Below are 18,114 nucleotides of genomic sequence, written 5' to 3' on the forward strand. Positions count from 1 at the left end.
TTTGGACATAAGGTTTGCAAATGCGGGCCGGGTCCGGACATGGCTTGGTTGTCCGGATTTAAATCCGGGCCGGGTCCGGACATAGAAATTCGGACAACCGGGCCCTTTTAACCCCTAAAACTTTAAAAGCCCACAACCTTAGGCCCATTTGTTTTAAGGCTATTCTTCTAAAAACTTTAAACATATATTGTTTTTTCTATTAAGACTTAGATTTTTCTATAATTTGAGTTGAGTTTTGGATTATTGATGTTTTTTTTTTGCATTTAATGTGAATTAAATTATTTTTGTATAATTTAATATTTGAGCGAACTTAAAAATAGCTTATAGAATTCGGACAAATTTGGACATCCGGACAACCCGGTTTTAAAATAAACCGGGTTTGGACATGCCAAGTTTGTCCGGATTTAAAACCGGGCCGGGTTCGGACACAAGTTTTTCTATTTATATTAGTAGTTGTCCGAACCCGGTTTTGTCCGGACCCGAATTTTTGCCACCCCTAGCAGAGATAGATTCTCTTGCACTGAGGAAGTTGAGTGAGCGCTTGATTTTCTGAAAAGCTTCACTGAGTGGTTGTTGGTGTCTATCAGTAGCTGTAGAAAACCAAAAAAGAAGCATATTAGCAGATTTAAATATAAAGTTGTAATGCGGTAAAGCATTCAATTGAAAAATACGAGACTTTCTTTCAATCTAGAAAGAAGCATATTATTCTTTCTTTTTAGACGCCATAAAATTTTAGGAAATGAAAAACAAATAAACAGTAACAAATATAACAAAGATTGCAAAGTAGAAGAAGATAAACAACACCAACAAGGGATAACTAACTGGGCTTTAACATTTACTATTCCATTATTTCCCAAGGGTGAGTTTTGGCATATGTTGAATCTTGTACCAATCTTCCCCTGCTTCCCTCTGCAACCTGAGCATGAGTTCTTGGGACATGTCACCCAACTTCAATTCCTGAAGGCTCATCACATGTTGCAAATCTGGAAACACTTTTAGCTTCTTGCATGAAGTTAATTCTAGGAAAGCAAGCTTGGGCATTGCACCTCTCTCTACCCTCCACTCCTCAAGATTGGGCATTGCGTCAACCAGAAAATTGGGCATAGATGGACTTGCGATGTGGCCATATTTTGCAGGTAACGCGTTGGTAATGAACAAACTTTTCAAACTAGGGAATCCACCAGTAGAGCATACCATGGTTTTCCCAAGATACACATGTGGAAAGAGTTGGAGACTGACAAGGTATTTTAACCTCTCCAGTTTGGGCATTGGGTCTTGCTCCAATTTAGAATGCATCAGCTCAAGCTTGGTGAGACAAATTGGGTATTCATATACGGCGGCCCCCTTTGGCCAAAATCCAAATAACCTCAATGAGAGGAGGTGGTTGTAAAATGGAAAGTCCTTGGTGTTTATCTCTATAGGGCAATCTCCTTTGGCCCTTATATACAAGCTGATAAGGTGGTGTAGTCCACAGAGTAGATGGGTTAGCATTGTTCCCTGGTGTTCCTTATTAATCTCCACTTTCAACTTCTTAAGTTTGGGAAACCTCCAGTTTATTATTTTATAGGATCCGAACGCCACATAGTCAAGTGTGTGGAGATTTTTTAGCTCAAGACTTTGTGGTGGTTCGCACAATCGGACTTGCACATGTCTTAGTGTCTTTATCTTCCATAGTGTGAATGGTATCCTTGTTGAATGACCTAGAAGAACAGTTTCTAAGGATTGAAAGTTTCCTATGGATGATGGTAGGTAATTAACATCCCCCAGCCTTAAATAACGTAAATGGATCAAGAGCTCGATCTGTTTTGGTAATCTTATTGACTCAGTCAAATCAAGCACCCTTAGAAGCTTAAATCTAAATATTGGAGAATCAATTGAAAGATAACGTAGACCAAATGCCATCAAAGTCCTGAGTCCATGCATTGTAGAGACTCTAGAGATTTCATTGATCTTGGTGTCATTGACGTTGTGGAAAGCCACACGGCGAGACGACGCCAAATAAGTTGGTTGATCATTTTCATTGGAGCAAACTATGAGGAAGATGTCTTTCTTAGCTGTAGATCTTGCAAAATCCAGTAGTAGATCATGGACGCCACATCTCTTCACACTCCCATTGTTTTTCCTCATATTTACATGAATCAAGCTCCTCTGAATTAACTCCTCTAAAATAGCTTCCCCTGTATCCTCCATGGTCTTTCTTTCTTCCTGTAGTATGAAGCCTTCTGCAATCCATTGCCATATTAACTCATTGCCAGAGATCTCATAATCCTCAGGGTAAGCGCCCAAATAAAGAAAACATGATTTCATATGATACGGAAGATCTTCATAGCTCAAAGCAAGTATTTCTTGGCATTGTCTTCCTTCTGCCGCCCAATCCATCGTCTCCAACACTCTTCGCCACACAACAGGTGTTTTGTCTTTTATAGATAGGAGACCTCCAAGAACAACTAAAGCCAGAGGTAGGCCACCGCATTTGTGCATGAGATGACGGCCGATATCAAGCAATTCACTGATGCAATTTGCCTCAGCATCTTCATAAAGAAAGGCCTTCTTGAGAAGACGCTTCAAGCTCTCATCATCATTCAAAAGCGGAAGTTCGTACGGAGTGCTTCTTGGATCTGCTCGCTTTGCAACATTAAGAAACCGAGTGGTGATCAAGACCCTGCTCCCATTGTTCGCATCCGGAAAACTTGTTTGTATCTGATTCCATACATCCTCTCGCCAAATATCATCCAAGACAATAAGAAACCTTTGTGTTCTTAGTGAGTCATTAAGCATGTCTATGAAATCATTTTCTGTCATTTTCTCCAACTTCTCCTTTTCAATCACTTGAACTTCTTCAAGCATCTTTCTGAGAAGCCCCATTAAACTATTTTCTTCAGAGACTGTTACCCAAATGCACTTTTGAAAATGATTGCTAACAGCATTGTCACAGTAGAGTTTCCGTGCAAGGGTGGTTTTGCCAAGACCACCAATGCCAACTATGCTAATGACACAAAGCCTTTGTTGTTGTTGATCCATCAGTTGTCCCAGTAGGATTTTTTTATCATTAAAAAGTGTTAAATCAAAAATAGGAAATTATGGTTCATGTGGAAGTGGAGCCATGGATGGAGAAATTGTTAATTAAGAGAGGAGGAAAGGATAAATAATAATAATAATAATAATAATAATAATAATAATAATAATAATAATAATAATAATAAATTCAAATATTCAAACTAGGTTATATATATAAAACATTCCTCAATGATAAATATTACGTGATATTACATAATATACTTTATATATATATATATATATATAAAGCATTCGTTATTGAAAATGTTAGGTTGAGTTTTCTTGTTTTATTTTAACTTCTAAATTTGATATTTTTGAATTATCATCTTCACTTATCTCAATTCCTTGTATCTTTTTTTACAACACTAGGCACCCACTAAACAATAAATAGTACTGATACACTATATTAAAGTAGGGTTTTAATTCCACACCTATCCATACACTGTGCCTACCCCCTTGATTTCTATTTATTTATTTATTCATTTTGATAAAAAACTAACCCCTTATACTATGCAAATATTGGTTAGTGATAAAATTTCTAAAAATCTTTATACTCTCAATATATATATATATATATATATATATATATATATGTTTGGGCATGTTTTATACTCCAACACAATTAAATTGATTGAGGTATTTTTCTTTATTATCCACATTAATTAAAATAAAAAAAAATTACCAATCGGCTTTTTTTTTTCTATTGCAAAAGAATCCCCTATGTGATGTATTTGCTTCATGTAACATCTGAAATCGAATTTATTAATAGAAAATTCAAAATCAAACCTCAAAACTCATATAAGTAGAGACACAATTACTTTTTTCTTACCAGTATTTGATGCGACTCAGCCAACCATGGGACTGATCATGATCAACCTTGAGGAGGAAAGTATCAATGGCGTCTTCAGCTTGGTAAGCAACTTGTATAACATCAATCACCCAGTTCTTCACCCTTTCATCTCTCTTTCCTTTTGCATCAGCGTCCTTGAGAAAGCATTTTATCCAACGGTGCTCTCTTTCCATCCACTCCACCTCATCACGCACTCCAAATAACAACCAGAATTCTTGTGACAAGAGCCCGGCAAGCCTGGTTGCCACCTGTGAAACAGCGGATTCAGCCATCTCCCACTCACACTCTCTACTACTCTGCAACGATCTCCTCTGTGATTAGGGTTTCAAAAATAGTATAAGCAACAGAGAAGAAACGAAGGGAGAGAGAAAAGAAAGAGAAAAGGAGAAATAATATATGAGGGTATTATCTGCCTCCATTTATTCTAATTGCTTGCATTTAAAGCAATTCACAACCCTTTGAGATAAGATTTTTTGCCTACACGCCATCGTTAACTATGGTTAACCTTACATCATTTGGAAATTACTAATATTAATTATTATCATTAGCTGCTAAGTTCTATGGTCCTTTACATAATAGTCATGGAAGCACCTAACTCCCGTCTAATTTCTATGGTCCTTTACATAATAGTCATATTAAAAAAAATATTTTTTTAATATTTTTTTAAAAGTCAAAGGTCCCATTTTTTTTAATATTTAAATTTTATTTTTTAAAAAAACCATGGCCCCATTAGTTATTCAATATTAAACTTTTTTTTTTTTTTAAAACTGCAGATCCCGATTATTTTAAATTAAAAAAACATTTACATTTAAACCCTTATAATTTCTATTAATTTTTCATTAACTTATTTATTGGGGGTTGTCGGAATGAATTATTGGTGGTATGTGACACCTACCCCATTCATAAAAGCCACTGGATTAAATTGATCTTAACCATCCATTTGTTAGATGGAGGTCTATATAAATCCTCTAAGTCCCTTTCTAAAACACATAAGTATTTCTGTAAAAAAAAACTATCAATATAGAGAGAAGTTCTTCTTTAAAATTTTTGTCATTGTAGTTTTTTTTTATTTTGTTGCAAAGTTATTTTATATCTTTTACATTAAATTTAGCAAAATTCATATTCTTGTCATACTTGATGAAGGAGACAACCTTAGCAAAATTTTATAATATATATAATTATTTTAATTCATTCAAAATATCAAGTGATCGAGTTTGGTTTAGTTATTGGAGTAATTTTTACATGTTAAAATTTTGGAATATTTAATATTTTGTTATTATGAAAAAAAATATTTAAATTATTTATTTGAATTATTAACAGTCGGTTACAATTAATGAAAGTAGAAATAATATAGTAGAAGTGGGAAAAAAATAAGTTATAAAAAAATTAATAGAAATTATTAGGGCTTGAATGTAAAATTTTTTTAATTTAAAAAATATCGGGACTAGAAATGCAAGTAGGGCGGGGAATGGGATCCCCATCCCCATCCCCGCTTTCCACTAAACGGGGATTCCCCGCCTCAAAATTACCCGCGGGGCAGAAATTCCCCCCACTCACTACCCCGCGTGGACGAGGAATCCGTATCCCACCAAATTATTTTTTCCAATTACACATGTAACACATCATATATGAAATTAAAAAAAATAAACAAAATATTCCTCAAAATAAGTATTATTAAATATATGAGAAAATAACAAAAAGTAATCGATGGTATGAAAAATTGAAGATTGGGAATTACAGAAGTTGGGATTTCAAAAGAGATGTTCTATTGACAAGTTGAGATTTCATAAAAGATGTTCTACTTACAAATTGAGATTTCAATAAAGTTAATAAATTAATCAATTTAATATTAATTTTAATATAATATGTTTATCTATAATAGGAAATAAAAAGTTTTGATTAAAATTTTTAAAACAAATTTTCATATAATTATCTCCAAGTATTACATTGGAGTAACACTAATTTTTTATTTTATTAGTTTGAATTTTAATTTTGTAAATATATTATATAATAATTTTACTAAAATAATTTAAGATTTTATTAAATAAATATGTTTTAATGAAATATATAAATATAAATAGCTAATAAGTTGTATGAAATAATTGTGAGACCCATTTTATAACATAAAAATAAATTAATGAGCAAGAGGTTAAATGTTTAATGGATTGAAAAAATAATATTTATCACTAAATAAATAATATATAACGTTATTTCAAATTTATTGTTACAATTATATTTAAACTCAGTTATTTTAAATTAAGTTTCTATTAAATATGAAAGTTATATTTACTAAAATTTATTAATAACTAAAAAATATTAACAATATATATATATATAATATTATATTAATGTTGAAATAATCTTTCATAAATACACTAAAAATATATAATATATATTTTTTTTTTGGGGAATCCTTGCGGAGAGCGAGGCCAGGATCCCCGTGGGGTGGGGAGAGCATTCCCCGCCCCCGCCCCTGCCCCGCTAGGTGGGGAGGAATTTTTCCCCTCTCCCCGCCCCACGGGGGGATTATTTCGGTGAATCCCCGCCCGCCGGGGCGTGGCCTCGCAAAGGAATAGGGATTCCCTGCCCCACTTGCATCCCTAATCGGGACTGCAGTTTTTAAAAAAATAAAAGTTTAATATTAAATAAAATGGGGCCTTGGTTTTAAAAAAAAAAAATTTAAATATTGTGGGACCTTTAACTTTTAAAAAATATATTAAAAAAATAAAAAAATACATATTTATGTAAATAATTACATAAATACGTATTTCGGTAAATAAAAATATATTAATTTTGATATTTGATCATGACAAGGTTGAGCAGCTTAGGACTAATGAGATCAATAATCCAGCTGCGTGTGGAAATGTTGGAATGAATGAAACAATGTCACAGGTACTATGTGAAAGTATATTGAAATAATTTGAATGTTGTGCTTCTTGAAATGAGCATACAATCATTTTCTTTCTTTTTGAAACATTACCGGCACTTGACATTCTAGTTGGAACTAAACTTAACTCATCATTTGCACATGAGAGTCATGTACCAGTTGAGAATCTTTCAACAGAAATAATGACACAGGTATTTAATAATTTTCTTTGCAATCCCTTTGTTTGCACAATTAGCATTACAGCATAATAATAATAATAATAATAATAATAATAATAATAATAATAATAATAATAATAATAATAAAAGCAACCTAACCATTCTATCCTACAATTGTAGGTGGCCCATGGTGTTACACTCCCAAGTCAACCAACTACATTGCCTTCCCCCAAAACTGGACCAGGCTCACAGGTTTGTTCATAATGATGAACTACTAAATTTTTCCAATTGTTCTTAGGGAATTAATTTTTTAATACATCATAGACACTTGACATACCTGTGCAAACTCTCCTTGCATCATTAGCTGCAGTTATCATTGGTTTGGGAAGGCAAAAAATGTTTACAAAAAGAGGTGGTGGTAACCAACTCCTATCAAAAAGTCAAGCAAGAAAACAATTGCTAGCTAGACCCCCTGTGTTAAGACACAAAGACCTGGAACATGACATTGAAGATAGGAGCAAAGCAGGTGGTGTTCAAGTAAAGAGAAAAGCATGGCTCTCACCAGGTCCCTGATTATGTAGTTGGTTTGCAGGTGCTCATGGACAATGTTATAGTTTTGTAAAGTGTGTAGGCCATTAGCAGAACCTTCTGTACTTCATAACTTTAAAATGGTCCTTGCTGTATTTTTTGGGATATCATTCTGGCTATATGTGTATCACATTTATGTGGTTAAACACTTTGCTGTACTTTTTTGGATGTCATATTGCACTTACCATGTGATCAAACGCTCTGTTGTCAGAAATGAATTATTGACTTTTGGTTCAACGAGGATGCGAAATTCAATTTCTTCTAATTTTTAGATGATGAATGCACAAATACTCCACAAATATTTACTGCAAAAATACTCCCATAACATATCAACTAGTGACTTCATATTCATGTGTAATTGAAAAAGATTTCCAGAACATACTCCCAATAATATTTACTGCAATAATTCTTCCAGGCTCATGTAATATATTTCCAAATCACATTATCATGTTTTAGATAATTGGCTGAATACACTCATTGATTGGGAAAGCATTCATTACCATTACTCATTGTTAAAAAATTATGAACACCTATTATATCATGAGGTAAAAACATCCATTGAATAAGGAGAAAAACACTCGTACATTCATTAAAACATTCACATGATGGAAATGTACATAATTGGAAAAGTGCATCAACATATGTATAAAATTCGAAATTTAAACATGCACCATACATTCATTAGTTACAATCACTAGTTGGCAATTAAAAAACTCATTTCATATAGTCAAAACTAGGGGTTTGAAGCCTCTTTCATATTGCACATCCATTAAATCAGTACATGTATAAAATTGGAACTCCAATGGCATCTTCCGTAAAGCTGAAACTAGGGTTTTGAAGCCCTCTTTCTTTTTGCAGTCCACCATGGAAAGAAACTGTCTATGAACAGCATCGTCGGAGAAGAAATCTCTTGTGCCTGAGCTTCCTTTTTATTGAGCGAAGAAAAGCATTCTTGATCTCTTGGAAGGAGGACAATGGAGATAGAAGGGATGATAAATAGAAAGAAAAACATGAGGTGGATACTGATGTGGCCTAAGCACAAACGCTCACATCCAAGTTGGATTAATGGCTACCAAATCATCAGCCACATGGCCCAGGCATGACCTATTATGTCCAGCTCTTCTTCCACGTGTCCTTCCGGTGGCCACGTAGGATTAAAATCACCAGAATCTGAAGAGTACCCTTCCGGTGAAATAAAATCAGTGTCAGGTGACCAAAAAGAAACAAATCAAAATGCAGTACCTGAAAAAAGGCAAAAGTACACAACCCTACCTAAATTTTTACCCGCACATATTCATGATTTGTATTTATAATAAACAAATAACAACTATAAAATAAATATAATATAAACTAAATGTGGTAAAAAAAAATGAAAGATATTTAAATTTATAACAAACAACATAAATTGTCATTGAAATTATCAGTACATGTTTCAGATCAAACAAAAAATTAAAATTGAAATCTTATACTCACAAATTAGATTTGAAAATTTATCTTTGTAATAGAAAAGGATAAGAATAAAAATAATTCAGCAAAAATTTACAACAAAAATATTATTCTGTTAAGAAACAAAATGAAAAAAATACCATCAGTTTCAAACCAACTTAACATGAACTCATAGCAAGATTGAGCATACAAAAGACTTTTGTAATGTATTTCAAACTCTTATTCGTCTTCTTATTCTTTCTTTAAATATTATTCTCTATCTTCTCATAATTCCTTCTTTGAAACACTCTCTAGATCAAAAACAAAAAATGAAAAAGATAGATCTAGAGCATGATGCAATAACAAAAATCAAACACTGAAATTGAAGATTAAAGAGTGACAGGAATAGAAACTACAAGAGAAAAACACAACAAGAATGTACATATAAAAATTCAAAGCTTGATTACAAAAAAGAATTCAGGATCAAGATAGAAACAAACACAAAAACAAAGATATATATATATATATATATATATATATATATATATATATATATGTCTTTATGTATACCAGCTAACACCACGAAATCTAGGGCTTCACGACGGTGGTGATGTTGGCAACGGTGTGCCAATGGCGTCAGGCGAGACGGCAAGGAAGGGCTTCGCGACGGCGACAATGTGCCAGTGGCGGCAGGCGAGAAAATAAGGAAGGGCTTCACAGCGGTGACAATAGTGACGTCAACAACAGTGTGCCGGTGGCATCAAACGAGATGGCAAGGAAAGGCTTTGTTTCAGAGAGGGAGACGGCGAGGAAGAAGACGATTTGGGAAAGAGAAAAGGCAATTCACGTTTTTTCTCTTTAATACGAGAGAGAAAGTAGGATGACGGGGATTCCACATAGGCATCCACGTCATTCGGCCCAATATTTCAGACTAGTATTTTGGAGGAAATAGCGTTTCTAATTTGGTTTTTATTAAGCTCAAAAGAACAGAAAAGACTAATAAATAAACTATTATAACATAGCCAAATTTCAAACCATTCAAACAGATCCAAAGAGTGCATAATTCACTATACAATCTCGCATGAATACGTTACTATAAATGAACACGAAACATAGTAATAACAATCTCTTAAAATGCTTAAATCTTGATCCAAATAACACAACAAAAAGAACAAAACTAACAGCTCCTTCACAGATTCAATAGAATAAAACAAACTTATCTGACCTTGAAGAAAACAAACTAAAGAAAAAAAAATGCAGCATATGTTTTCAAATTTTAAAATTCATTGAATTTCTTATGCAATGAAAGTCATTCAAGTTCTTTTTAAATACAAAACAATTAGAGAGAATGACACTTACAGGGGACAGTAGGCCCCTCACCATCTAAGAGTGACAAATGCAAAATATATAAGCAGATTAAAAACCATGGGAAAACTGCTCAAGATTTTTTCTCACCATCACCATCACTATCTTAATCGCTTTCCAACCCCTGCCATGAACATAATAGCAACTTTTCAGGGATTCACATTAGCAATTCCTACTTACAACCAGAGCGTTCACAAATTCCATGTTAGTGGTCATTAGTCAAGTATCTGAGCAAAACATCATATCCTTTCAATAAGACAATCTACTTGAAAAGGATAATCTTAGTGAGTCCTTTTTGATTTGGAAGGGTGCACTAGTAACTAGGCCCCAGTTTTAGGACTTGGCTCCACTGAACCAATCCCCCACTTAGTTGAATACTTGAGAATGTTCTGATAAGATCTCATATTTGGAACCTATATGCTGGCATATGATGTTCACACACAGGAAATGAAAATTAGATAATCAAGATGCATGTGGAATGTTCCCAACAAAGAATTCAGAAATATATACATATATATATTTGAGAAAGGTGTATGAGATTATGATGTTTTCATAAAGGTAGGAGGAATAAAATTCTAGTTAGGCTAACTGAGAACAAACACTTGATTAATTTGTGTAATGACATTGTTTAGGATCCCTGCTCCCTCAATCATTTGAAAAGGGTGAATGAGGTTATTCAACTCAGTGATTGAATCTTTTAATAGTTTTCATTGACAAGATTGGAAATGACAATAGACAGGTGACAACGAATCTAACTTAACCCTGTCATTGCAGACTGCAATACTTTTGCAGAGCCAGCTTCTATGGTAAAAATGGTATGAACTAGGAACCAAGCAGTACCTAGCATTTGAAATTAAGCTTTAGGAAGATTATCCATCTTGTCTCTAAGCCTAAATTGTTGTCTTCAACTTGAAGGGAGTTATAAACTAATAATAAATAATATGCCAGATTTCTTTCAGTTGCCTAAACCCTGCAGTTATGAAGTTGACAGAAATTGAGTTATTGTCAAAACATTGAGTGCTCACCATATTTCCATTCTTATCAAAATCATCATCAAATCCATCATCACCTCCATCTGAAAATACAGTAAGTAGAACAAAATGAGAAGGAAAAGAAAAACAATTTTTTCAATGATCCACTGAAGAAAATACTGGTGAGTATTGTAAAATGTGAATATGCCAAGGGCAATTGAATTTGCACCATGAACATGGTAAAATAGGATTGAGTAGCACATCTGGGCCATCATCCTCACTTCCAAGGTCACCCAAAAGAAACACATCCAAGTCCTGTTCTAACTTTGATGATGATCCTTTAGTTTCTGGCTTAGTTTCCATAACTTCATCCTTGGAAACAGGTGTAGCAGTGGAGGCTTCCTTTAGTCAATCGCTTGAACTTTGTTCATTTGCTTTCATGGTCACCTCCTCTGCATATTGTTTCTCATAACTGATTGGCAGAACAACAGGTTTGTCAGGAAGGACTGAGGGCAAAACAATGTACTTTATAAAATCTTACGTCTTCAGACATATGGTAACAAAATCATCCCTTTACACATTGGAAAATGTCAAAATAAGAAATCAACATAGCGAAAGAAATGGTCTAGATTCATTTTTCAAGGAAATAAAATATGAAGATAGGAGTTCCAATCGATTTCCCTTATTCCTTGCAGAAAAACGCACACAGGTGACATGGAATAAAGGAGAAATAAAACACAAGAACCAAGTTCAGGCTCCAAATACACGTGGATGCATGGGCATTCAGTTGACAACCCATCAAGGTATCTTAGTTTGGTTACTTAGTAAGCCTATAATGATATTATAAAGGAGAGTTGCAATTTCAAACAACCCTTCATTTTTATCCAGCTGGGTCAGTCCAGTTTGCAAGAATTCACACTCAATTGACAATTGCCTCACAAAGTATCTTTTTCATTTGACACCTCAGACAAGTTTCTTACACTATCCCCACAAGACAAAGCTTGGGCATCACACATCAACACCATTACAATAGCTTATATATATTTCCCCAGAAGAAACAAGGAGCTACATCATCAGTTAGTTATGCATCTCCCATATATAGAACTATCCATGTAGTGTGCACTAGAATTTATGAAGCTAATTGTAGTATTGCTGCTACCCATTCTCCATATTAAAACAACTTTCAAGATATAAACCAATCCCTTTATAAAATATTCCTAGCATGCAGGCTATGCATATAATTAATTTAGCATTTAACAACAATTTAAAAAAAAAAAAACATCCAGCATAAACTAGCAGTCACAAAGACAAATCAATACTTACGGAAAGTATATTCACCAAAATTTTCTCTCTTTCATATATCTAGGACACAACTCATATCTGAACTTTGACATCCCCTGCAAGAATAAAAAAGAGGAACTCGCACCACCTCTAGAAAACTAAACTGTCTTAGGGGGCGTTTGATTGGATGTAGTTGAAAATGCAGTGGATTTATATTTAAAAATCCTTGGATTTGTAAATTCAGAAGAGTCAAATCTAGTGTTTGGTTGGATGTATTTGTAATACTGGATCACAGAATTTTGTGTTTGGTTAGAGAGATTTATAAATTTGGATATAATAATATTATATTATATTAATAATTAATATAAATAATTAATATATATTATATCAATAATTAATATATATTATATAATTAATATAATTAATATATACTTAATTTATTCTAATAAAATATAATATATTAATTATTTATTAAAATGATGGATATAATAATTATATCAATTTTATATTATATTAATAGGTAAGGCTGTTAAAAAAATTTTAAAGATAAAATCTCACTATATAAAATTTTCAAATGTGTTTTAAATTTTTTAAATAATTATAGTTATTTATTTTAAATTTTAATTAATTAAATATATCAATTATGATAAAGTTAAAAATATTTAATTGTGATAAAGTTAATGTTGGAGATAGTGGGTTAATTATTTTAAACATAGATTATAGTGGAGATAGTGGATTCAAAACTCATGGATTTTGGAATTCGGCCATTTTGGCCGAATTCCAAAATCCCTCATTTTTGGGATCTGAAAATACATGGACTTCTGAAATCCTTTCAAACAAACGGGGGATTTTTAAAATCCAGGGATTTTCACATCCAAGTATTTGCAAATCCTGCAAAACAAACAGACCCTTATATGAATTGCCATAACAGGAGATATCAAATACAAATTCACCAAAACTCAGATGCAAAATAGGACAAAATTGTCTTATAGCGAACCGCTGTTATTTATTCATTGAAGCACATGCACATTTGTGAAAAGAGTTCTCAGCATCAGGTCTACATTGGGGACAAAAAGCAATCTTTTTTGGGAAGTAAGCACAAAAAATTGATCAACAACTGAGCTTTTAATGGATTCTTTAATTAAAACATATACAGAGATTGGGAAAAGAAAAATCAGTTTTTAGTTATGCCTTCATAAATGGCCATGAAGAGCTCAAATACCTCAACAGTGGACAAAACCAGAGTAGCATGTCTAACTTGCATTCACTACACATGCATCTCAGGTTCATCTACACACATAACATACAATACGCACATCCATACTACAATTGCATGTACTTCATCTAATGCGCAAAATTTCCAAGCACTAAAGCAAAAGAATTCACAAAAGCATAAGAAAAAGCGCGGGATGGAGCAATCCACCTTCCATCGGGAAATCACAAAACGTGCTGACAGTGATACCCTTAACGAACTCCCTCAGTTCATCCGTAACACCAAAGCGCTCAAGATACACCTGCGGATCAGGTACAACAGACGATCCAGATGGGGAGGGGGATCTCACCAGCGAGGGCCTTGATATGGTCAGCGCGCTTCAATGCTTCGATCTTGATAGAATCGGCCTTCTTGCTGGCGTCGGCGGCGAACTCCTTGGACTTCTTGGCTGCCTCAACGAACTCCTGAGAAAACTATGGATCCGTTTGGGCGGCTGGAATGAGGAAGGGATAGAGGATGGGAATATAAAACCGAAGTTTAGATGGGAACAAAAAGTAATGTTTTATATATACTCAGAAGAGAACATAAATAAATATTGGGAGTGTTTGGTTGTCACAAGTGGATTGGGGGAGGAGTGGAAGAAAATTTTAGTAAAAACTATTTTAATACTCTTTAATGTTTTAATTAAATAATATATCTTAATTGTAAAAGAAGTAATCATTAATTGGCTTTAAATTTTATAAAAAAAATTTTAATTTCTAAATCAAATTTTAAATTTATATATTTTAATTAACAAATATAATTTAATTATTTTTATTTAAAATAAACAAATGTTTAAATTTAATTATTTTTAAATCACTAAATTTTAAATAAATCTAATATTTTCAAAATCTAATTTTTAAAAAATAAATACAATATATCATGTCATTTCTTAATTTGTAAGGGATAAAACGTAGTTACCTCATCAAGGCATGCTCAATCTCCTTGAACATCACAATGCAGAACATGATTATCTATTATCAACTACCATAAAATCAATTGGAGGCTCAATATCAGAGGTACGATAGTTGGACAAAAGACAAACTAATTGGGTAAGAGACTAGTTTGCATAGGTGTATCGACCTTTGGAAGAAGTGTAATGTTGACCCATTTAATTATTTCCATGTTAACGGTATCATTGTAGAAATCCTTTTGTATGAAGAAGATTGGGAAGCCATCATGTCCAGATGCTTTGCTAGCCCCCAACTTAAACATTGCAACTTTAATTTCTTCAAAAGTGAAAAGGACCTCTAAACTTTCATGAATTCACATCAGCAATTCCTACTTACAACCTCAGCATTCAAGAATCACGTTAGTGGTCACTAGTCAAGTATCTGAGCAAAACATTATATCTTCTCGACAAAATAATCTGCTTACAGAATAAACTCAGTGGGTTCTTTTGATTTGGAACGCTCCACTGGTAACTGGTAAGTAGATCTCATTTTATGGATTTGATTCCACAGAACCAATCTCCTACTTAGTTGAAGCCTTACATTGGGCAAGGTTTGCAACAAGAATCTTAGAATACTCGAGAATTTTCTGATAGGATCTCATTTTTGAAACCTGTATACTGGCATGCAAGATTTACACAGGAATGAAAATAAGATCATCAAGGTACATCCGGAATGTTCCCAACAAAAGAATTCAGAAATATATAGATATATATATATGTATATATATTTGAATAAGGTGAATGAGATTATGATGTTTTGATAAAGGTAAGAGGAATAATATTCTAATCTAACGCTTGACTAATTTGTGATATTAAATTGTTTAGGATCTCTCCTCCCTCAATCATTAGTGCAAAGCCTTCCAAATGAGAAATAGTCAGACGCAAGTGGTCAGTGATTGAATCTTTTAATAGTTTTCATTGACAAGATGAGAAACGGCAATAGAAAGGTGATAAAGAATCTAACTTAACTCTGTCATTGAGTGCTAGCTTCTACAGCAAAAATGGTATGAACTAGCAGTAACCAAGCAGTACCTAGCATTTGAAATTAAGTTTTCAGAGGATTAGTGATGCGGACCTGATTGATGAGCTAGCTTGCGCCTACCTGGACAAGTGGGATGCGATGACCTAGGCGGAGTCATTTTTGTAATTTTCCTAAAGAGGTAATTTTGGTGATCAGAGGACCCCATTAGATGGAAAACAGGTCAACAAGCAAAAGTCATAAGTTTGCTGAGCAAACTCGTGAGTCATACCCTTTTTCGGCCAAATTCCATCATCTGGGCCTCGAAAATAGCAATTTTGCTGTTTATGGAAAGATTTCCTCGATCGATATCTTAGGATGAAGATCTCTGATTGAGACGCCGTTTTTGGCATTCGCTATATTTAGTTTTTAATTTTTATTCTATGGTGTCAATCGCGAATTTTCTATTTTTGGAAAATTTTTGATTTATTTCTCTTTTAGTGTTTCTTGTTGGTCTATTTATTTGTAAGCCTTCGGGCTATGAAGGCAGCTTGAATTTGAAATAAAATTGAAATGTTTTTTCTAAATTCCTGGGTATTCTTAGACTAAACATGATTTAGGTTTCTATTTCGTTGTTGACTTGGGTATTCATAAACTAAACAAGTCCTCAACTATATCCCGCTGCGTCAATTAGCCACATTGTCTCTAAGCATAAATTGTTGTCTTGAACTTGAAGAGAGTTGTAAGCCAATAATAACTACAATGTCAGGTTTCTTTTAGTTGGCTAAACTCTGCAATTATGAACTTGACAGAAACAGAGTTATTGTCAAAATATTAAGTGCTCATCAAATCCTTCATCACATCCATCTGAAAGTACAGCTAGGAGAACAAAATGAGAAGGGGAAAAAACAACAATTTTTCCAACAATCCATTGAATAAAATGCCGAAATATGTATAATTAAATATGAAGATGCCAACGACAATTGAATTTGGACCACGAATACAGTGATGAAGGATTGAATAGCACACCTGGGCAATCATCCTCACTTCCAAGGTCATCCAAAATATATATGTCCAAGTCCTGTTCTATTTTTGATGATGATCCGGCCTTAGTTTGTGACTTAGTTTCCCTTCACTTCATCCTTGGAAACAGGTGTGGCAGTGGAGGCTTCCATTAGTCTATCACTTGAACTTTGTTCATCTGCTTTCCTGGTCATCTCCTCTGCATACTGCTTCATGCTTCTCAGAACTGATTGGCAGAACAGCAGGTTTGTCAGGAAGGACTGAGGGCAAAACAATGTACATTATAAAAATCTTACTTCTTCATAAATGGTATCAAAATCATCCCCGTACTCATTGGAAAATGTCGAAGCAAAAGAATCAAGATAGAAAAATAAACGTTCTAGATTCATTTTTCGAGGAAAGAAAATAGGAAGATAAGGCGTCGACCAATTTCCCTTATTCCTTGCAGAAAACACAGGTGACATGGAATAAAGGAAAAATAAAACTTAAGAAGTAAGTTCAGGCACCGAATACACGTTCATGCAAGGGCATTAAATTGACAGCATTTAATGTCAATAATGATATTATAAAGCAGAGTCGCAATTAGAAACAACCCTTCCTCCACTTTTATAAATTCATGATTTATCCACTTTTATCAAAAACTTCCTCCATTCTTATCCAGCTGGGTCAGTCTAGTTTGCAAGAATTCACAATCAATTGCCAATTGCCTCACAAAGCAGCTTTTTCATTTGACACTTCAGACATTTTGATTAATACTCCACCAACTAGACAAATTAAGCTTGAGCATCATTCATCAACACCGTTGCAATAGCTCATCTATAATTCCTCAGAAGAAACAAGGAGCTACCAGATCAGTTAGTTATGCATCTCCCGTATATATAGAACCATCCATGTAATGTGCACTTGAATTTATGAAGGTAATCATAGTATTACTGCTACCCATTCTCCATGCTAAAACAAATTTTAAGATAGAATCCCATACATTTATAAAATGTTTTTATAATGCATGCTATGCATATAATTAATTTAGGTTTTAACAGCAATAGAAATGAAATATTCTCTTTCAGTTTTTAATAAATATTGTTTATAAACTTTGTCAAAAAAAAAATGAAATAAAAACATCCAGCATAAACCAACAGTCACAAAGACAAATCAAATATTTTATCTATGATAATAGAATTTAGTTAATTAAATTTCTGTATTTGTATTTTGAATTATAAATCTATATGCAATATTGCCAAAATTCTGTATTTATAGTTTGGGATTGTTTTCTTACAATTTCAATTTCAAATATATTATTTTTTTCAATTATTTTTTATTTGCATTATTTTTATTAAATTAGTAATT

At 33.3% G+C, this 18,114-nt stretch overlaps 1 protein-coding gene and 1 pseudogene across 1 annotated transcript; both read right to left on the reverse strand.

Annotated features, from left to right (window-relative positions):
- Positions 1 to 846: 846 nt before the first annotated feature.
- On the reverse strand, positions 847 to 3,021 carry LOC120255216 (probable disease resistance protein RF9). The gene has a single exon (XM_039263096.1). It carries the CDS (start codon positions 3,019 to 3,021, stop codon positions 847 to 849), a length of 2,175 nt encoding a protein of 724 aa, XP_039119030.1.
- An 8,264-nt stretch (positions 3,022 to 11,285) lies between these two features.
- LOC120255217 lies at positions 11,286 to 16,982 on the reverse strand (annotated as a pseudogene).
- Positions 16,983 to 18,114: the final 1,132 nt, after the last annotated feature.

The sequence above is a fragment of the Dioscorea cayenensis genome, unplaced genomic scaffold (assembly GCF_009730915.1).
Source record: "Dioscorea cayenensis subsp. rotundata cultivar TDr96_F1 unplaced genomic scaffold, TDr96_F1_v2_PseudoChromosome.rev07_lg8_w22 25.fasta BLBR01000893.1, whole genome shotgun sequence".
Taxonomy (NCBI): domain Eukaryota; kingdom Viridiplantae; phylum Streptophyta; class Magnoliopsida; order Dioscoreales; family Dioscoreaceae; genus Dioscorea; species Dioscorea cayenensis.

Coding starts and splice junctions, on each gene's coding strand:
- LOC120255216 (XM_039263096.1), bottom strand. CDS start 3,021: ATGGATCAACAACAACAAAGGCTTTGTGTCATTAGCATAGTTGGCATT.